The following is a 23,702-nucleotide window of genomic DNA, read 5'->3' on the forward strand; positions in this document are numbered from 1 at the left end:
TCATTATTGTGAACAATAGTCATAACTAAAAATTATAAGTAAAAAAAAAAAATGAAAAAATTTAGCTGATGACAATATACAAAAATGTATTTTGAATTTTCAACCTTTCTTTTTCAGATTTCTATAAAGAACTTGTCTAATGAAAGCATTACAAAAGTGAACAATAAACCAATCGATGTTCACTGTCTTAAGCACGAGGATGTATTTACTGTTGGTGAGCGTTCCTTCAGATACAAATCTTTACAAGATTCAGTTGTGTCTAAACCAACCAACACCACTCCCGTTAAAAAAGAAGTAGCTGTTAAGATTCTTACACCAAAGGTAATACAATTTTTCATCTAGAAATATTTTTGTGCATGTGACCTAATGAATTTTAATGCTTACAGCTCTTGTAATATATCTTTATATATAGAGATATTGGTCATGTACCTTTTGAGTTTTTCTTTTTATATACCGTAACACTATCTTCAGTGACTGCTTTTAAAATGCACAGAAAAAAATTGGATACTAATTAACACTCTATTATTAGACTGTATGTTTCTAACAGGGTTTAAATGTTAGAGTTTTTTTCTTATAGTTGGGCCATATTCATTATTTTGAAAACGGTATATTACATGAATTTACAGTATATTTGTTGAAATATTTCTTCCAGTTGGATCAGGAGAATAGATTGGTTCACGAGGGATTCTATATATTGCTAATGCTCAATATGAACTAAACTATTCTTTATTTCAAGCATCCAAGGAAAACACAGGAGGAAGTTATAAAAATAGACTTGGGAGAAAGAAGTACCTGGCCTGGTTAGTTTGGAAGTAAATTTTTAAAAGCAGCCTATCAAAATGACAGCATGTAAAATGGATGTTTAACTGGATGATGACGCATCTTTCTAAACATGTGGTCCTGCTCAATTAATTAGAGGTTCTTGCATCCGTCAGACTCACTTTTTCTCTTCCGTATTTTTTATTAATCATATATATATTAGATCTGTTTGCTCATTTCCCTTTCCACACTGTACCAGTTATGTAGGAATAGGTCTAGCCATCCTCACTCATAAAAGTGGAATGATATGTAAACAGATCTTGCAAATTCAGAAATAGGTGAAATAACATGGTCAACCATAATCATTTCTGTTTAGTAAATATACATGTAATACAAGCAAAGAACTGTACCCTCTTCATTATAGCTTATAAATGCTGAACTTAAACATTTTTTTTTTATGCCTCGTTCACTGTGCACTCACAGGGGACCATGCATGCTTCACTTGTTGAAAGTACTTTTCTGCCATAATGGTTTCACCTGCATTCAAAAAACTAATGGATGAGACCGGTCGCAGACCATCAAACAGTTAACATTACCTCCTTTTGATGCAACTTTGGCTTCGGGAAAATGTCATGGACCTTCGTTGGTGTCTAATCACTGAGCTGAGCATCGTTGTTTGTCGTAAAGAACCCACTTCTCATCGCAAATCACAACCCAGTCGAGAAATGGGTCGTTCTTGTTGCATAAAAGGGAAGATGACACTTCCTAACAGTGTTTCTTTTTGTTGTCGTTCAATTCGCGAGGCACTTTAAGTTTCTTTTGTCTTTCCAATCTCAAGAGTTGGAAATCATTGTATGCGTTACGTCTAATTCAGAAGCAAGTTCTTGAATAGCTGTGCGTAGATTGGCTTTGACTATGGCTCTTAATTGATCGTTGTCAACATCTGATGGCCGACCATATGCTCATCTCGGCAGAAGTTGTTTGTATTTAATGGGTGTCAGACAGGAATAAAATGCACTTATCCATTCTATGGTAAGGATATTTGGTAGAATCAAAATGGCAGACAAACATCTTTTCAGGATTTTAAAAGAAACCAAATTTGCTTCAGCAACCACTAACCATGCAATTTTTTTTTTTTTAATGTAAGAAAAGAAATGTGTAGTTAGGATTAATTTAACCGAAATCATAGATTCAAGTTGTCCATTTTGAAATGAAAAATATTTTAATTTCTAATTTTCTGCTAAATTTTAGAGTTACCTATAGTAAAATTTTAGAGTTACCTATAGTAAAATTTTAGAGTTACCTATAGTAAATATGTATTTGTGCTATTGTCTAATGATAATAAAGTTGGTTTCATTACTTTGGTAATGTGGTCAGAGCTCACATGGCCTCACACAATCTCTTGAAAATGGCTTTATTTCTTTGGATGTCTTATTTTTTAATCGGTCTTATTTCAGCTTGAAATGAAAAAAAAAAGTGCATTTAAGAAGATTTGTGAAGAATTTTCTGGCAGGGTCCAAGGGTCAGTTTGTAATACAAAATGTGAACAAAAAGTGAAAAGTGAATTCTATGAAGAGTGAAAACAGACTGAAGTTTGAATTAAATGTCCCCCAAAAAATTGGTCTTAAAAAAAAGTTAAAAACAGATTATCTTTCTTCTGATTAATGGGAATCTGAATAAATGAATCGGTGGTCAATTTGAAAGCCACCTCAGTTTATTCTGATAAATTTAATGAATACTGATTGAGTTTTTGTTCGGAAAGGCAAAGCCTGCCTACCTTTATTTTTAGTATTAACAAATTCCTTTTTTTTTTCTTTTTTTTTAGTGCCAACAAATTCCATAACTTTTTTTTTCGTAAATCATGAATAGGGTTCTTAACCTTTCAGCAGTTTGATTGCATTCAATAGATGATTGGTGACAAGCATATGCAACATGGCCAGCACAGTTAACTTGACCTGTCTTTAGCATCCACGTTTTTTAAACAATTTCCACGAATTTTATGAAAAATCAGTATATTGCAAGTGATTTTTGGTTCTAAAAATTGCATATGTTTACGGTTGAAGAAATTGATAATTAAATATTTAAGTTCTCTTGTGGAGATGGGTGTTTTTGATAATTTTAAGACACTTTTTGGCTCTTTAATGTGCAATGGAGTAAGACCCCAAAGCACTTGTGTCTTTAGACACATACTGCTATGGTGAAAACTGTCAATTACAACTGGACAGCAATATCAGCCTCTCCATCTGCTCACTTCAAATTTAAATAAATCACTTTAATTATTCATTTCCAAAAAAATTTATAGCATTTATTTTTTTTTGCTTCATATAAAAAATAATTCATTAAATCCTATTTCAATTACTTAAATTACTTAAAATGAATTTTTTTTAATCAACATTTTATATTTTTTTACAATTTTTATGGATTTTTTTCATGGACAATGCTGGAATACAGATCCTGCTAGTTATATTATTTTAAAATGTTTTTACAATTATATTTCATGCTTTGCTTTGTGTATATCAATCCTTTTTGTTTAGAAGCGCAATGTATGTTAAATATAATGGAGCATATATATATATAAGAATAACAGTATAGTTACATTCTAAGATCCAACTATTTTTTATGCAAAACAACTCCTCCAGACTTAAAATTTTGGTACATATTTTTAGATTCATTTCATTATGCAAAAACAAATGCCAATGTCAATATTGGCTCTTTTTGTGCTTATACTCTTCCAAAAAAAAAATTAGAAATTCTTTGCTTAGATTGAAAAACAATGCATGACAATATAATGCATTTTTTGGCCTTCGAGCCAAGATCAGTGTAGTATCTAATCTGATACTACACTTAGCCGTTTCTTGGTCAATGAAGGAAAAATCCTTCATGACTGAGATAATTATTTTTGTTTCTATCCAGAGTGCCTGTTTTTGTTGAGCTGGATTTTCCTCACATAAAAAAATTGACTTTGTGTGTCTAACTGTAACCTCGTGGGGAGGCAAGTAAATAGAAATAATAACAATATAATGTATGAAAAAAAAATTATAGACTGTACATAGTTCCGGCAGTAGTTTTGGTTCTTATTAAATATATACTACCATGCGTGCCCGGCGTTGTCCGGGTGTTTGGAGGTGTATGCTGAGCAAAAAAAAAAAACAATAATTGTCAATTTTTTAAACTTTGCCCCCTTAACATTTATTGTTTTGGGCTCAAATCAAGTTATTAAGTTAGATCCATGTCCAAGGAACCTATATCTAAAATTTCAAGTGTTTAGACCCAAAATTGTCTGAGTTTGGTAGAGTTCTCAAAGGTCAAATCGTTGAACTTTGACCCCTTAATAGCTAAATTTCTGGCCGAAAACTAATCACGTAGATTTTCCCAAATCTCAGTACACTGTATATCATATTTCGAGTCTGTAGACTAAAAATTGACAGTTATTGCATAGGGAAATGTACACACACACACAGAGACACGTTCACTTATATATATATATATATATAAAACTACTTCATTTATTCACATAAATTTAATATACGAAAGTATAGATTTATGCGTAAACTTAAAGTATTTACTTCAAAAGTGCTCAATACGTAGGTAGAGCTAGTTAGTAATTTATAAAATATATATGGCGATTAAGCTACGCAGAATATTCAGTGTAGCTTAATCGCCATATATATTTTATATATAATAAATATATATATATATATATATATTATATATTTTACTCACCTTTACCCCGAACAAGGCATATTGCCAATTGAATTAAGAGGCTATCAATTAGGAGTATGCTTAAAAAAGATTAAGGATGCTGGTTTACATTGCATTTGAACTTCTGCATATCGGTACAGTTAGGGTAGCAGGAAGGAATTCCAAAGTGTAACCGTTCTAGGAAAGAAACTATTAGAGTAGAAAACTTTCTGGGACCTCAACAGTGAAGTGGTTTGATTTTGTTGCTAAGCAGGTTTGTCGGGGATGTGTACGTCGAGGGGGAGGGGCATAAGTGCAATGAGTTCATCAGAACACATTCCATTAAAAAATATATCTATATATACGCACACACATTGCCTGGTTATAAAATATGCTTGAATATATTTTAATTCCTGCAGATTTCATATTTATTAAAGAGCCAATACTCTATTATATTGTACCCATATATATAATAGTGATTTCAAAATAAACACAAAAAAGAAAAAAAAATGACTTAGTTGCCATCAGCCAGAATTGAAACCAAAACATGTAGCACTCCAGCCTTAGTTATTATTCAAGCTATCAGCAGATGGATAAGAAAAAAAATTTAAGATTTTAACATATATAAATGTATGTTTATGCACTTTGAATTAACTTAACCAGCCAAGTTCCAATTTTTTCAATTTTGACTCAGCTTTTGAGCAGCTATTTTATCAGCTAAAGACTAAATCATATTTATTTCATATGTCAAGTTGCAAGTCTACAGACCAAAAATTGGAGTTTGGTAGAAACTGTTTCATACACAGACATGGTTACTTATTCATTCCATAAAATGATTTGTTAGAAATATTTTTACCCATGTTAGGAAATTTGTTCCAAAACAGCATTACACATTTGAATAAGTTCAACTGCTATTCTCATCATGATTGTGTATAATAAAAATGATTTTGTTTAATATTTGATCTTTTCAATTTGAATTTACAAAAAAAAAAAGATTATTAAAATCAGTCAGGTCATTTTATGCGATTGTTTGCTGCAAATTAAGGGAATTTATAAACACTCGCATAATGAGACTGCAGGAAGACCTGACATTGCTCAGGAGGAGATCTTGTTTGGTGGATGACTTGCGAAAATGTGGACGAAAACAGCGGCGACTCCTCGTCAAAAAATGTCAGTTGAAGGTGAAGAAATTAATGTTTTTGGCTAATTTTTCGATATTTGTCGTCAAAGACGGCGAGCTTGAAACCCATACCGATCTCGTCAGGATCTGTTGCATATGTCAAAAGGTTTTGGCAGACATACAAACACGCACACATACATTGCATTTTATATTATAGACTAGCGGGGGTACCCGACATTGCCTGGCTATTTAGAGGTGTGTGTGTGTGGGGGGGGTAAATAAGACCAATGCGAATTAAAGAAAAACAATAAAAAAAAAAAAAAAGTTTTGGGAAAGGAGGTTGGCTCGAACCCGAATCCTTGAGGTGAAAGCAAAAAGCGTGCTGACTTATCTCAATGCTACGAAGGTAGGCAAAAATAATAAATGAAATAAAATGATTAAAAAGTGAATCGACAGGTGCGTAAATTTAATGTGGTCAAACATCAATCCCGCAGTTAAGTTTGGCTGCGAGGCAATTTTTTTTTTTTTTTTTTTTTTTTTTTTTTTGTTTAGTTTCCCCATAATGTTGGGTTGACGGGAAAACCAAATGGAAAGCAGTTGTCTGATATGACGGTTTTCACTGTATTGACCAAAGCTGATTTGTTTTCTGGATGTCCCTGGCGCGGAAGCTAAGGAAGAGACATCGTTTCAATTTAGTTTCACTTTATCTATACTAAAGTCAAACCTGAGAGGAGCTGAAATAGCGAGAATTTTGTAAAAGTCGATGTAAATAAATTTAAACGTGACGTGCATTCGCAAATCATAGATATTACAATCTAGACGGTATATAAAAAGTTCTAAGACATAGTAGCAAAGAAACCCAACAAAAAAAACCTTTCTTGGACATACAAAAATGCTCGCGCCACATTTGCCTTTTATATATATACTAGCGGGGGTACCCGGCATTGCCCGGGTGTTCAGAGGTGTGTGTGTGTGCTTCAATCAAAAAAAAAAAGCGAAGTAATCACCCTATTTAAATATTATAAAAAAAAAAAAATGTTAAAACTTAAAAAAATCAACAAAAAAAAAATTGACGTAAGGCAAACGAACGATGTTAAAATTTCTTAAAATCGCAAAAAGAAAAAAAGAAAACGCGAATTTGATCGAGAAAAAAAAACTGAAAAACGAACGTTAAAACTGAAAAAAATTTGAAAAATAAAAAAAAAAAAACATAGAACGTGAAAAATAGCTTAAATAACCCTATTTCAATATTAAACCCTTAAAAAAAAAAAAAAAAAAAAAAAAAAGAAAGACATCTCGCACCACGATTCGAACTCACAACCTTTAGATAAAGTGTGCAAAAAACCTGACATTACCTGCTCGGCCAGCAACAAGGAGTAGCTGAAACGCGTTTGAATTTATTTAAGTATTAAAAACAGAATTGACACGTGTCCGCAATAAAAGTTAACTCCGTGACTTCTATTTGACCTCATTAATGAGGTCAAATAGAAGTCGCGGAGTTAACTTTTGCTGCGGGGCAGCTTTTGGGTTTGTTTCCTCAACTTTGACTGGTTGTTTCCCTAATATGTTGGGGAGAGGGAAACAAGCTCCCCATTGTCCAGATTGAATAACAATTGTCTGATAATAAGGAGTTTGGCTCCACATTGATCAAAGCTGATTGCTTCTGGACATTTCCCGGTGTGATTGGAAGTTTTGGTTTTATACAAAAAAGCTGAACGAACACAAGACTGGCTGAAATAGCAATAATTTTGTAAAAATAGACGTAATAAAATCTAGGCGACCCGCGTTCCCAAATCATGGATATTGTTATCTAGGGGCTATGTAAACGGTTCTCAGCCTTTTCAAGATATACAAAAAAATGTGCGCACGCATTTGCCTTTTATACATAGAGATATTGGCTTTTTAAAAAAAATATTCACATTTAGATACCCTCCCCCCTTTCACTTAAAAACGAACACACACACACACACACACACACACATATATTACTGACCTGGCAAGGCCACAGGGGAGACAACAGAAGCAGCAAAACTAAAGCTGTCCTGCAAATATGGGCATATTTTATTGGTTTGAAAATATAGGTTCTTTTTTACCAATTGTCATACTATTTTTACCATAGATAGTATTATAATCCTTAAAAAACCTGCAAAATTGTCATGTAGTTTCATCCTATAGAACCAAAGATATGGACATTTCAATATTCAATTTGGCTACAAGTATGTTATATATATATATATATATATATATACTAACGAGGGGTACCCAGCGTTGCCCGGGTGTTTGTGGGTGTGTGTGAAAAAAACCCCGAAATGTGAATAAAAAAAACCAGGTGCCCGTGAAAAAAAACGATGACACGCAGTTGGAAAATAGTAAAGTGTGAAAAAAAAAAAAAAAAAAACAGGTGCGCGTTTCTGATTGACGTGACAGCGATAGCTATTCAGCAGTTAGCATTTTGTGCGGGACAGTTTTTAATGAGGTCACTAAATCGGTTTGTTTGTTTTTAAAAACCCGCTCCCCGTTTATTAGGGGGAGCGTCTCGTCTCGAAATGAAAGCGTCTCGTCTCGAAATGAAAGCTACCGTCTGATATGATGAAGTCGACATTGACCAAACGTTACTTAGCTCTCTAGAGACCACAGGCTTTCGGCCAGTGATTAGTAGAGTTTCGCTTTTTTTTTTATACCGAAAACCGAATGTAACGCGTGCCTATGCGGGAAATGTCGAATAATTAACGTTAGAAAGTCAATAAAATTAAATAGAAAGGCGAGCTCCGTGGTTAACTGCGAGATATTACAATTTATAGATGATATAAAAGGTTTTAAGAAGTTGTGAAGCGAGTGAGCGCTTCTCTGAAAGAAGCCTTTTGTGTACATCGAGGAAAAGCGTACATACATACATACATACATACATTTTCGCTTTTATATATATAGATATCCCTATGATTGGCAATTTAATAAGTTCGAAATCTCTGACTATTGATCAAAATTTACCAAATGAAGGTTCGTTGGAAAGCTAATGACCTGAATTGTGTAGTAGGCCATGTGACATTTGCCCTTAAGGTCACACATTGTTTAAACAAATGAGAGATCACTTTTCAATATTAATTTAATGTGAAATGAGCACTGATTTATGGCCACCTTAGCTATAAAGTGGATGTTTATATCACGGTAAATTTGTATAGAAAGTGATCCCTTACTTTTTAAAACTATAATTCATATCATTGAAATCACTCAATTCCTGGGATTTTAACTGTTTTTGGTTTCAGCACCCTCGAAAACCTAATAGTGGTAATTTTTTTGTGGGTGAAAAGATACTGCACCTTTACCAATATTTCAATCATAGTCATTTGTTTTTCTAGTTTTGCATATGAATAACAAAATATCTGATATTTCCCCAAAACTTCTGACCTTGATGGAGGGGAGACTAAAACTTGCTGCTATGGTTTCAAATGATCTGAAATAACAGAAAGGGGAGACTTGATTCCAAATATTTCTCACATGTTATGTCTTCCCTCTTTTGGAAATAGGGTAAGATTATGAATATCAAGTATTAAATAATCTTTATACATTGTGAAATTTACTTTATGTATTAAAACCAAAGAGGGGAGATATAACATGAGGAATATTTGGAATCAAGTCTCCCCTTGCTGTTATTTCAGATCATTTGAAACCATAGCAGCAAGTTTTTGTCTCCCTTCTATCAAGACCAGAGGTTTTGGAGAAATGACACACTGGTTCTCGCCAGATCACCAAAGTTAAGTGATGATGAACCTGGCCAGTACCAGATAACTGATCGTGTTAGAATGCTAGGCACTGTATATACCATGCAGGGGATGTAGAAAATTTCCAGGTTGGTATCTGGGAGCAAGTTTAATCCACTGAGGGAGATGCACCCTCTGTCTTCATTAAAGCATGAATCTAAGAGAATGAAAACTCTAAAATTCCAGGACTGTGGAGTACTCTAAATTATGACAAAAATTTAAATTGCCTCAGTCAGGAAGGATAGAAATATCGTACTACATTTACTCCTAACTAAAAGGTCAAGGACAGTTTTGAGGAAGGTATTTTTTTCTGCAGAGATCATGCCCCTATTTACTGGACTCCTCATGAGGGTGGAGTCAGGCACTCTGTCAGTTATTGGTACTCATGCAGAGAGTGATCCGTGCTGAAATGTTATTTAAAAAGCTATTCTTAACATGGGTAAGGGAGGGTGTTTTGTACCTATTCTGTACTTTAACCTTACAATTGAATTAAAAAAAAAAAAAAAAAAAACTTAAACGTGGAAATACGATTAAAAAAAATAGCGCGGATCACTCTCTGCATTAGCACCCAGTTTTTAATTTAGCATATGTCTAAATTGTATAAACTTCAGAGAATAAAAATAGTTTACAATTTTTTTTCTGTAAGCAAAATGTATCAACAAACAATAACGTTTAAATAATTTTATTTACAAAACTTTTATATATAAGGAATGGGGGAGACTATTTACAAGCCTAAAAAAATCAAATTTTAAAAACTATGCTTACGAACAAATATTAAAAAAACATTGCAAAGATTTATATTTTATCTAGAATAATTCTAATTAAGTTTTGTAAGAAAAAATCAGCAAAGTGTGTGCAATTCCGTTTATACATTATGCTTACAGGAAAAAAAGAAAAAAACAGCCTGACCCGCCTGTTGAAATTTTGTGGTCCATATTTCTAGATATAAAATTTAATTGCATATCTGCTGTACAAATGGAATAGATTCAATGACACCTACAGTTCTCCCTCTAAAAATCAGGGAATTGCAGATGTCCCCACACTATTCCTCTCTTTAAGATGTCCCAAAATTTCTTTTGAAATATAAATTAGCAACAATAGATGGTTATTTTGGAACACATATATATATATATATATATATATATATATATATAATTTTTTTTTTTTTTTTTTTTTTTAATACGTGGTCACTTTAATTTAAAATGTACACGTGTTGCATACCTGTAGAAATTGGAATAAGTTCATGATATCCAATCCTGCCTTTATTTAATCTTATTCCAATTGGAATCCGTAAAGATATGAAAGTAGCTAATCCTAACAAATATTTTTTAGGCTGTCTCTGTAATCTGATCCTGCTCTACTAACTAAAGAACTCTCATCCATTCTTTTAATATGACCTGCACACATCTGTCCAGATTTAATCTCTAAGGTCATCAGAACTAAGAATGTCTTTAAGGTTACCATTATACATTCATTACATCATTCTCATTATGTCTCTCCATGCAATGTATGTCCTTAAAACTTTACTGATCAGCTTTACATACATCATCACACTGCATACACATGCATGATAGATTCTTCCTTTGGTCGACAGTGGTTATACTCTGCTAGTTAGTAATGGCAGAAGTTCTTTGAACTTATTCAATCGACTCTTCATTCTTGCAGAAAAACTGTTGCTAAGCATGTCATGTGCTGAGTTGACTAAAGTATTCTCTTAAAAATAGAAAACTGTCTTACTAGACTAGTCATTTTTTATTCTGAGTTCAATTTAAAAAAATTTAAGTTTTCCAAATTTGATTTCCAAACAATCCTATTTTGTTGTTTTTAACGCTTTTAGTACACATGCACTAAAAACGTTAAAAAACAATAAAATGTACTAAGTACATGCGTTTAACTTATTTGTACTTGAGGTAGAATTGTTTTTTGGTGGTCAAAAAACAAATATATAACAAATAAAAGGTACTTGTGCACTTACGTACCATGCTGAAATAATGTTATTTAGAAACCCATTCTTAACATGGGGAAGGAAGGGTGTTTTTTGTTAACTATTCTGTACTTTCAGCTAACAATTAAATAAAAGATATTGTGAAACTTGAATTTATTTTTAACTCCTTGTCAAGGCCATTTTTTTTTAATTTGTAAAACAAACCAGTTTTTTTTTTGTTTTTTTTTTAACTGAGAATATCTAAATGATAATAATTAGGCGGTTCGATAAAGAATATCATTGTGATGCATTTTGTAAATTTTTACATTGTTTCTACCTTAACATTTTTCTTTAAAATGACTACCTTTTAAGGTTTTTGAGTATGCTGAAAACGAATATTGCATTTAAATTTTCCGCAAATAAGTAGCTTTCCAGATATTAAGCAATGTCATTTCTTACGTTATTGCTGGTGGCCATCTTGGTATGCATGTTTATGCATAGTTTCTCAGGGTTGCGCTTGTGCGTACCAAGATGGCCACCAGCGATAACATAAGAAATGACATTGCTTAATATCTGGAAAACTACTTATTTGCAGAAAATTTAAATGCGATATTAGTTTTCAGCATACCCTAAAACCTGTAAAAGTAATCATTTTAAATATTAAGGTGGAAACAAGGTAAAAAATTAGTTTTATTTCTTTGTTTACATAATTGAATTTTCAGTAAAACAACAGAATAGAAATGACAAAAATTACCATCAACTGGTGAATATATAGTTGTTGCTTATCAGGATTCCTGGTATCCTGGTACTGTGGAAGTTACATTGAGGATTCATGTTTTTTTATTCAATTTTCACCTCAAACAAGACACAGTGCCACTTTGAAGCAGGGAGCTACTATCAGGGACTTAATTAGCGGGATCATTATGAAGGGAGATGAGTAGAAAGATGTTTGTTAACATTACACTTGAACTTCTGCATATCGGTGCAGTTGGGAAAGCAGAATCCCGGAAGGGAGTTCCAAAAACCCACAGTTCTGGGGAAGAAACTATTGGAGTAAAAGGCTTTCTTGCACCTAGGGATCTCTACTGTAAAGGGATGAGACTTAGTAGCTTGTCGGGTTTGTCGGGGGTAGTTACGTCGGGGAGGTACAAGTGTTTGCAGTTCGTCAGAGCATTCACCATTAAAGTATTTGTAGAACAGGCAGAGGGATGCAACATCTCCTCGATGGGACAGAGACTGAAGCCTAGATGACAGTTCAGGACCTATCAGGTTGGCGACTCTCTTTTAAACCCTGTCCAGGAGCGAGAGACAAGCAGCAGATGCACCAGCCCAGATGTGACAACGGTACTCCATACATGGGCGAATGGTTGCCTTATAGAGGTATAGGATACTGTCAGGCGTAAGTAGTTTTCTAGCACGGTAGAGGGAGCCAACCTTCCTTGCAGCAGCCTTGGCAATTCTCTCAATGTATCTATTCCAGTTCATATTCCTTGTAAACGTTAGGCTGAGGAGTTTAAAAGAAGTACTTTCAGGTAATGTGTTCTTGGCCATTGCTATTGGTGGTAGAGAAGGTTTCTTGTAGTTATTGAAGGAAACAAGCTTAGTCTTAGCAGCATTGAATGTGACCATCTATTTTTGTCCCCATTCCACTACGGATTGGAGGTCATCCTCTAGTGTTTTTGCCATTTCCTTAGATATGTGTTCATTTGTTTTCCCCTCATATCTGTTATAGAGAGTGGTGTCATCAGCAAATATACCCATCTCCGAAACAATTTTATCAGGGAGGTCATTTATGAATATCAGGAATGATAGAGGTCCAAGGATAGACCCCTGAGATACTCCCGCATTTATGTCATATTGTTTAGATGTACGACCGTCGAGGACAACTTTGATTTTTCTATTACTTAAGAAGGATTTAATAACATTATGAATTCTTCCAGTGATTCCATATGATCTAATTTTCCTTAGAAGACCATTGTGCCATACCCTGTCAAAAGCCTTAGATATATCAAGGGCTACCGTTCTACCTTCCCCTGTCTTGTCCAATGAACGGTATATACATTCAGAAACTACAGTTAAGATATCTGCTGTTGAACGGGCTTGCCTGAATCCATATTGTTTGTCAGGCAGGAGTTTAGCAGCTGTTATGTGCTGGACTAGGGCTTGATTAACTAAGGACTCAAATATTTTGACGAAAAGCTGGAGGAGGCTAATGGGGCGATAATTTAGTGGGTCAGTTCTTTCACCAGAATTCTTGAAGACTGGTACCACAGAGGCAGTTTTCCAGCAGTTGGGAAAGCAAGATTCATTAAGGCATTTATTGTAAAGTTTGGAGAGAACTGGAGCAACCTCGGCATAGCATTTATTTAATAGCACAGCCGGGATGAGATCTGGTCCACATGCTTTTGAGGTGTCTAGGCTTTTTATAATAGCATGTACTTGAAGAGGTGATTTTCAAATCGTCTAGTGTGGCGTCTGTTCGCAGAGGAAAATCAGGGAGTGAGTGGTGTACCGAGTTCAGTGTGGAGTTTGAGGCAAACTGACTGGCAAGCAGATTAGCCTTGTCAGTTGCCGTGCAAGCAACCTCCATGATTGTTTGATAGTTGGGGAATAGTTGACTGTCCATTATTTACTACGCTGTTGTAGATTTTCCAAAAATCATGGGTTCCTAATTTCTGTGCTTCGATGCGCTTTCTGGTGGTTTCAGAGTAATCTGTCTTAGCTGTCTCTATCACTCTCTTACAATTATTTCTAGCTTCTATAAACTTTTGTTTATTTGAGCTGAACTTATGGCGATTGAATGTAGAGTACAATTTATGGTTGCATGTCAGAAAATAGGAGTATAGTTTGGGCCAGATAGAGAGAATTTACAAAATTCAAAATTGGTCCCAAAATGCATAAGTAAAATCTTTATGAAAAATTTTCTTTAATTTATTTCTGAGATTAATTCATATCTACTCCATTTTTTTTTTCTCTTTGAGGGGAGTAGTGAATACCGGCCATGTATACTCTTTAGGCATTCAATGGCTACACCCAAGATTAAGCTGTCCTTTGGTGAAAAGGCAGGAAAATGCCTGTTCTCAATAAAGCTATATTTAAATACCACTATAATACTTAATTTTGTTCATAAATAGACACCCACTGTATGATACCATGCGTCAGTTTTTAAAAAATTGAAAGTTGTACATTTGAATTTATAATTTATGGCTTATGGTAAAGAGATACATCAGATTTGACTGCATAATCAGAAAGAGCATACAATTTTTAATAAGAGTGTCAAGTTTCATGAGAATAGCTTGATAAATAAATGGTGGCGAAATTACCGAATTTCTTTAAATGTTGAGATCCGTAATTTAGCCCACTTTTTCTAAAGGAAACTAGTGTAGATCTGAATTCGCAGCTTTCATCTTTGCTTTTTCTTTTCTCAAACTTGATCCAATATTCCTAACAATTTTGATCCTGTAGAATTTAAAGCATAGTGTTCTAATATTTTAACCATTTTATATAAGATATAGTGATCAATGCTAAAAAAAGGAAAATTATCATTTTATATGAAATTTAAATTATCTGATTTGTTTTATTACCTTTTTTTTTTTTTTGTTACAGATTTATTACTTTGTCAATTACTATTTATTCGTAACGTGAAGTTCATGGAAATTTAAAGTACTTTACATTAAAAACAAAAACAATGCAGCTTGCAACACCATATTTCACATAATGTTAGAGATTAGCTTAGTGTGAGTATTACTTGTTAGTTACAATTGAATAGATACTTGTGGACCTTTTCTTGAGAAAAATTATATTCTTGAAAGTGACAACTTCAGTTGTCAGGCTTGTCAAACATCGGATAAAACTAAGTATATTCATTTTTCAGCTGATTGTTTAAAAAGTGATTTGCTGACAATTCAAAGTAAAGTTTGAAAAGATACACTCAATAAAGTTTGGAGGTTACATTGATTGAAATGTTGAAAATAACAACCAAGACAAATAGATTATCAATAGCGTGCCAAGTCGCATAAACTGTGACTTAATCACATAATGTACTTTGCATTTATTTTACAATTTCTATATACAGGGTTTGCACAGTCTTGAAAAGTCCTTGAATTTTGACTTTGACGAGGCTTTATTCCTATTATAACCTTTAAAAATGCTTGACAATATAAAAAATGTTTTGTAAAGGTATTGAAAATCATTTTTATGTGCAGTAAAAATTTGTTGAAATATTCAAAATAAAATTTAAATAAAAACTAAATTATTTTTTTTTTTAAATATTAATAAAAATACCATTAAACATTAAATATTGAAAATCAAAATACGTTCTGAAATTGCGTCATGTTATTGTGGATGTCCCTTTATCATGAAACTACCTGTTTCCAAATTAGATAGTTTTGTGATAAAGGGACGTAACTCTTGTATTCACAATACCGGAAATTTAAAAGTAAAATGAACACTGCACAAACCAATCTGCAATGGGGAAAATAACATTTAATTGTGCTTGGTTATCCAAATAGAAGTAGGTCAGGAAATATAAATATAATTGTCGACAGGCATATTGTTTTATATGTAAATGAAAAGGCCTTTTCCTGTTGTCAATTATTAAGTGTTTTGAGTTTATTATATCATACATCAAATTTGGTTTTGAAAACTTCAATTTTGTCTGGAGAAGGTCTTGAATATGGACATTGAAAATTTGTACAAACTGATATAACTCTTAAACTCAGTTTAATATAAATTTGGAGGAAAGTTCTTTTATAAAAAACATAAACATTTGTAGAAATAGCAAACTAAACAAAAGTGATTTAATGTTAAATTTGATTATGAAGTTAGATAAAATTTGAAAAGTAATGGGTTCTCGTCTAGAATTCAACCCTTTTTTGTTTTTTTTAACAAAAATAAAGAAAACTATATAATACATGTATCCGTGATTAAATGAAAATATATTCCTAAATCACATAAATTGATTGGTTAGTTTTATTTTTAAATTAAAAAAAAAAAAAAAAAAAAAAGAATCAAATTTTATTAGTAATCAAAGAACGTCTGTTTTGTCCATTTTGAAAATCTTAAAAAGAAAATTAACAAAAAAAAACAAAAACGAAAACACACCTACAACATAGGTAAACAGCTCAATGATTAAAACTTATGAGATTTATATTGTAATGCCTATGAATTAATCTCGTAAAAATGATTATAAAATCAAAACTACTTAATTGATATGATTTTTGGAATATGTTTTTGTTTCATCATGGGTACGTACATATTTTTCTTTTTTTTCTTTTCTTTTTTTTGTAATACAGGTGAATTCTGGACAAGAATCAATTAATGTCTTATTTCTTTAAATAATTTGTAATAGAAATTTAAAAATTATTTGTGATAAAAAAGTAAATTGTAAGAAATTCTCCAAATATGTTTCTTCGTTACTTTCTTCCAGTGTATGACCCTCGTCCATTTAAAAAATTAAAGACTTTGCTAATTATGAATAATGCTTCTGTTTTTGAATAAAAATATTTGAGTTGTTTTCATTTCTTGCAGACCAAACCTCCAACCACAAGCAAAACGCCATCACCCAAGAAAATGGCTGGTGAGTAAAACTTAAGTTTGAAAATTTCGTATTTTGTTGATTAAATGTGGAATGTTTTATTGTATAAACACCTGTAGGTTTTTTTTAAGTTATAAATTCTATACAAGATGGAACGATAAAATTGTTGCCCTAAAGAAAATAACGCTGCCGCTTTATTTTAGAACTTTTATTGAAAAAAATCAATTCGGGTAACTTGATTATGTAGTAGAGATGACATCTATTCAGTGTAGCCGCCTTCAACCTCAGTCACCACCTCGATACGGGTCCAGAGCCATGCCTTTTCTACAAGCGCTGGCAGGAGCTTGGCGAGTACTTGACAGATGGTAGCGATCAGGTTGGCTATAGTATTGTGGGAGGTCATGTTGATGATGTTTTCGCTATATGATCAAAGTAGTCCAGCGGGTTGAGGGACGAGGAGTGGCGGGGGGCAGTGAGAGAAGAGTACATAATTGTAGCACTACTTTTGAAGCCAAGCCTATGTCTCTTTTGACTTGTGGGCTGGCGCAGTCCTGCTGCCACACCCAGGATTTGCTAGCAGCCACCTGATTGCACCGGGAGATCACTACACTCTTCAGCACATCCAGGTCTATTTAGATGTTGACTTTCATGCCAACTTCAAAGATATGAGGTGGCATGATGTGGCCCTCACTTGAAACCACACTAAAAGCCATAACCGTGGCTGCAAACTTTATTTTCATTACCATGGCAATCCAGCGATGCATTTTGAGGGTGCTGGCAATGGTCCTGTAGTTATAACTTGGATCGGTAGAGTTGTATAGTGGCGCATCTCTGATCTCACTCATTAAACATTGTGTCACTTTCAAACATGATAGAAGGCTCCTATCATTCTTGGGATTTGTACATAACTGGCCAACTAGTTGATGGTCTGTACTAAAAGAAAAAGAAAATCGGTTTTCATCAAATGGAAATGGAATCATGTCTTTTCTATGGCGACAATTTTGCCGTTCCATCCTGTATTACATCATAAAACTAGTGCTTATAACCCAGTTATCATAGCCATATAAATAGACGAGTTTTGCACTATTTTTGTGCGACCTTATGAAAATTACAACAATATTACCGAAACCCTGTTTAGAATTATTCCAATTTTGATAGACCCATTACATGATTTTAATTTGGAAAATATGAGATTATTTTTTTTTTCTTTATCTTTGCTTTGATTCAATTATTTTTCTCTTTTTTTTTTTTTTTTTTCTTTTTTTTTCTTGAAAAGTTAATTTCATCATACTTTAAATGATTCATTATGAATTGAGAAAAGAAAACTAATTCCATTAAAGAATTACTTCTCCCTCTCCATAGACTGTCTTTCTCTTGCTAATAGCTATGGTTTTAAATGTTTTGTTCTTGCTCTCTTGACTAAACATTAATAGGTGAAACTTATACACACAAAAAAATTTAAATGTTCTTTTAGAAAACTAATTTAAAAGCAAAAAAAATATTAGTTGATACTTTCTATACTGAAAGTATTTTTTTTATTTTTTTTTTTTTTTATTTAGTTGAGGGAATGTCACATAAGAATTAAACCTAAAATGATCTATTACCCAGCTTTTCTAGCATTTTAGGGCAAATAAGCCATTTCGTTTTTATATTCTACTAGTGGGGGTATCTGGCGTCGCCCTGGTTCTTGGAGGGGGGTAGATAAAAACAAACCTGTTTTTTAAAAAATAAAACAAAAGTTGGTCGGGTGTTTGGAGGTGTAAAAGAAAAAAAGTTTTAGTAGGAAGGTAGGCTGGAACCCTGAAGCCATGATGTGAAGGTGGAAACGAAATGGGAAAAAAACCCCTGAGATCTAACCATCTTGGCCATGAGTGGGAGAGGAAGTGATAAGTGCCGTAAGTTAACGTTTAAAGTGAAATTGACATGTGCGAGAAAGTTAAGTCGCGTGATGTTTGACCTTGTTTTGCGCTGCAAACCAGTTTCTGTTTCCCTCGCCCCATCATTCGCTTTTTTTTATACTGAAAAGCGTAACGAAGACACGCTGATCGAAAAATATCTTGAAAATAGCACATAAAAGTCGGGCAAATTAAAGAAAGCCACGATCCCTGTTAAGTCGTAGATATTATAATTTAGACAGCATATAAAAAGTTTTAAGGAGTGAGCCTACCGAGAAGGCCGACGAAAAAAAGCATCTTTTGTTTTTTAAATTATTACATTAAAGTATAGTTATACTTGCATGGGGTGGGAGTATCGAATGGCCTTTAATTTCAGCAAATTCTCAAGTTTAAACAAGTTGCCTATTTAATGCCAATGTGCTGACAAAATACTGTTTTTGATATTTCAGGAATTCAAGAAAATCTCTTTTAAGGATATTTTCTTTTCAAAATCCTCAGACTTTTCATATTCTTGTTTTGAATTGATTTTAGTGATTTTTATTTTCCAATCTTTGTGCATGTGCTTTTTTTCTTTTCTTTTTTTTTTCTTTATAGAATGCCACATCCTCTAACCTTGAAAAAAAAAGTGCACAGAATTTATCTTCCATGGCAATTTTTTTGTTTGTTTAACGGACTTAAAAAATTAAAACCCAAAAAAAAAAAAAAAAAAAAAAAAAAAAAAAATGGAATAAAATCTTGTGTTTGGGGGGGGGGTCATTATCATGTTTTTTGGCCATTTATTTTTTAATTCATTTTACCAAAATGAACTTTTAATTCTGTTTCAATATTTGATGTTTCTGACAGTTGATTGTTTCTACTGTTTGCTTTATCAATTGTACTTTTCAGCTTTTGTCAGATACTTGTTAATTATTCCTTCTCCCCTCTCCACCCCCATTGATTAAATTCCCATAAGTTTACAGACTATGACAAAAGGAACTTCGAGAAAACTGGAAGGAACAACATGCAATTATGGCAGCAACCAAGATGAAGAAAACCATCCAAAACACATAAAAATATTAAATTTATTACTATGTGATGTTTTCTTTTTTCAGCCAAGCAAGTTAATGGAGAAGTTGAAGACATGTTGATGGAACCCGTTACAAACAACTTGTCTCCACGGCGGCGAAGTTTGTCTGGTGGACGCACACCTTTAAGTGAATTAAGTTCATTGGACAGTGGCAAGAAAAAGTCTCCAGTCAAAACTTCACCCACAAGAGAACGTCAGAGTCGATCAACTACTCCCAGTTCAGCAAAGTTAAATCGAAATCAGCTTGTTGAAAATAACCGCAGCCCGTCAAACAGAAAAGCATCACCAGAAAGTCCAAAAAGTTCACCAAAAGTACTGGTCACGTCTAAAGATTCAAACAAAGTTGAACTTGAATCGGCAACCCCAAAAAGTAAAAGTCGTTCGCCATCTCCTAAGAGTTCAACTTCTAAATCTCCAACACGACGTAAGTCTACATCTATCATGATGAATGGTGATGAGGTTTCAAAAGATTTGAATTCTCGTAATTCCAAAAATTCTGATGTCGTGAAGACCCCACCAACTTCTCGGCTTAGATCGCCATCGTCAGGTGCGTCACTGCAAAAATCCCAGTCAGATTCGCCGAAAAAGATCAATTTCAAAACTTTGACTCCGATTGTATCAAAGAAGAGCAAAGAATCTCTCAAAGAAACTGATGAGAATGTACTAAAAGAAAATACGAATAAAACATCTCCTAATTTGTCGCTGTCGACAGGAAAAAAAAATAAAACTCCAGATTCTGTTAAAAAGAGTCCACGATCTGAAAGCCCAAAAGGCGCTGAGTTGATTGGCAGAGCCTTGTCACCTATGCTCAATGGTAGAGGTTTTACAGGTAAGAAAGCATAACATTATTTAACAAAACAAAAAGGGTGAAAAAATAAATATACAACAATTGTTTTGATCCTGTTTAGGGGGTCACAATATTAAGGTGAAAGAGTCCTGTGTTCACTATGAGTGGTTAAACTACAAGTGTGCTCTCTGCTTGACAGCAGAAATGTGCCCCCCCCCCCCTATTTATTTCCCCGAAATATAGTTTTGCTTCCTTCAGTTGACCTCCAAAGGGGTCTGTCAGTTCAGTTGTCTTTTTCTGGCAGAATGACATATTTCAGTACTAGTTTAAGGGGGTCTCAGGTCGAATGTGTCACACAGTAGGTTCAATGTCTCTTCTGGCGAAGTTTCACTTAACTCATTCGAAGTGCATTTGCGTATCTGGTTCAAGTGTTTCTTTTGCATGGAATGTGATCCTTCCACCATTTAGACCATATGGCTGATTCTGTTCTTGATTGTTCCCTGGTCCCAGAAAGTATTATCTTTGTGAATCTGGAAGAATATTTTTTCTCCCAGCATGTAATTCTTCTCGGAAACAGTTGTCTTTGTGGATTTTACCTGTTTTGATAATGACTGGCTGTATTTTTTTCGCAAACATAACTTCTGCCAAAGATCTCTTGGATGGTGTATTCTCGTTAGGTGTCATGCGGTACACCTGAAGAAATTGTGTTGCAACACTTTCGGATAGTATCCTTTGCCTTCTTCAAGGTGTCCACAAATCTTTAAGCCTGTCTGTTTGACCTGGCATGGTATGTCGGAGTTGTGATGCGGTCCACTTGGAAATCCTCCATGAACTCTTTAATGTTCCCGGATGTAAACTGAGTGCCGTTATTTGAAATTAAAGTCGACCGCTCCGAACTGTGTGAATAACTCATGAAGAGTTTTTATAGTGAAGTCAATAGTTAGGCTTTTGCACCTAAAGACTTCAGGCCACTTAGAGAAGCTGTCCACTACTATGAGTTAGTACTGTCTATCAAGTGGTTCCGTGTATCCATGGGCCATAAGCTCAATTGAATTGGTGATGCTTTAGCAGCTAGTGCACATTCTCTGCATGCTTTCACCTTCAATATCCTTGTCCATGTTTTTCTAGTACATATATGAATGCATTAAACTTTCATTCTCATGGTGCCAGAGTATCTGGTGTGAAAATTCTTTTAAGATTTTCTTTTGGGGGTTCACTGGAACAACTCTCTTCCAATATAATACCTGGTTGCATGTTGAGAAAACCTCTACTACTTGTTCATTAATCTGCAGTTTTTCCTTGGTTTCTCTTATAAAATCGTCGCTTTCGGCTTCTTTCCAGAGTAAGGGGAAGTTCTTTCAGTATTGCATAGTATTGAACTATAATCTCTCTCTGATTGTAGTGATGCGATCACTGAGTCTTCAAGTGGTTCACCATTCCTTGGTATTAACCTGGATAGCCCGTCTGCGTGTCCTAACTTTTTTCTTTGGAGCCTGTCTGCAGTACGTGTAGGCACCCTGTCTTCAAGCCAAAGATAGAGATCAGCGGCTTGTCTGTTTGAAGTTTAAAATGTCGTCCCTGAAGAATTTTTTTTTTTTTTTTACATGAGGGATCACTACTTATCAAGGCCCGGAAGCCACTCGAGGATAAGGATTATTGTGTGTACAATAATCAATGGGATAATATCGTAGTAATAGTTGGTATTGGAGATTTGATAAAGTGTCTTACTTAAGGGGGCAATTAATCAGGAATTTGTTTATGTTGAACTTGAAGATATCCAAGTTGTAGCCAGATGGGGGAACAGGCAAACTGAAGAGAATTCCGCAGGCATGCACTCCTCAGAAAGAAGCTTTGTTCATAGCATCTACATTTTGATTTAGGCACAGATATAGAGTGGGGGAAATTTTTCACAGTGGATTCAGCTAGACGGGTGTTTATCGTGAAAGATTGACGAGCACTTGCCATGGAAATAACGATAAAACAAATACAAGCTCGCATTGTCTCTTCTGTGGGAGAGAGGTTGCAGGGATAAGAAAAGGTCATGCCCCACTAAGCCATGAAGTCTATTTTGTACTTTGTCAAGGCAGGATAGGCTGTTTTTAGAAGCTCCAGCCCAGATGTGGCAGCAGTATTCCATCTTTGGACGTATTTGGCTTTTATGCAGGTAGAGAATTGCATCAGTAGTGAGATATCTTCTGGAGCGATAGAAGGATCCCACCATTTTCCCAGCGGCCCGGGCAACAGACCTGATATGTGTTCCATTTCAGATCAGGAGTAAAGGTCAAACCCAGGAGCTTGTCAAAACATGAAGCCTTCAAGATGAGAGCCATCCATTTCAATTGATGCTAGATGAGGAACAGACCGTTGATGATGTAATCTTATTGCGAAAATGATCCTTAAGGATTCTTTCTCTATCTTGGAATAATTCCTATTCACAGGTAGTAGGGTTTTTGATGCATGTGCTGTTTCGTAGTGGGTTATAATAGTTTTCATGTGAGCACCTCTTTTAGGTTTTTGAACGCCATCTTGCATTCCATGGTCCAGTTCTAAAGTAGTCCTTAAGTAGTTCATTTAAAGGTGCGCACAATGTGTGCATATTAGAAATGAAGGCTTGATAGTAATTAGCTAAGCCTAACAAATTTAATGATGTTATTTCTGTGACTCGGCATATTTTTTATTGCTATGGACTTTTTTTTTTTTTTTTAGATCGGACCATCTACCATTCGTATCTATTATCTGCCTTAGGTATTTTATTTAATGGATGAAAAATTCACAGTTGGTGTCTCTAAGTGTGAAGCCGTACTCGTTTATCTTTTCAAACACCTGAAAAACGTGTTTTCTATGTTGCTCTATAGATTTTCTTTTCATTAGAATATCGTCCAGGTATCCGATGGGAAAAATCAAGGACGCTCAACATGGTGTCGATTATCTATTGAAAGATAGCTGGTGTGACTTTTATCTTGAAAGCTAACCTATTGAACTTAAATAGTCCCTTGTGAGTGGTAATGCACAAAAGTTTTTTTCTCAATGGGAATCTCCATTTTTTTTTTTTTTTTTTTTTTTTTTTTTTTTTTTTTTTTTTTTTTACAGCAGCCTAGTTTGTCTGAAAAAACATTGGGGAAAGACTCCTTCAGGTCTTTCTTTAGTTTTTCAGCTTTGGCTGTAAGTTTGTCCAC

The 23,702-nt window shown here is 34.0% G+C and overlaps 1 protein-coding gene across 1 annotated transcript in view; it reads left to right on the forward strand.

Annotated features, from left to right (window-relative positions):
• Nucleotides 1-23,702, forward strand: part of LOC145283529 (uncharacterized) — an 89,125-nt gene that overhangs the window by 32,891 nt on the left and 32,532 nt on the right. Inside the window, exons 4-6 of the mRNA XM_080132395.1 lie at nt 118-321; nt 16,772-16,820; nt 19,765-20,568. Of these exons, the coding sequence (XP_079988521.1) occupies nt 118-321; nt 16,772-16,820; nt 19,765-20,568 (1,057 nt within the window). The remainder of the gene's footprint in view (nt 1-117; nt 322-16,771; nt 16,821-19,764; nt 20,569-23,702) is intronic.

Source organism: Euprymna scolopes, chromosome 8 (assembly GCF_053919585.1).
Source record: "Euprymna scolopes isolate OS-2025 chromosome 8, ASM5391958v1, whole genome shotgun sequence".
Lineage (NCBI taxonomy): Eukaryota > Metazoa > Mollusca > Cephalopoda > Sepiida > Sepiolidae > Euprymna > Euprymna scolopes.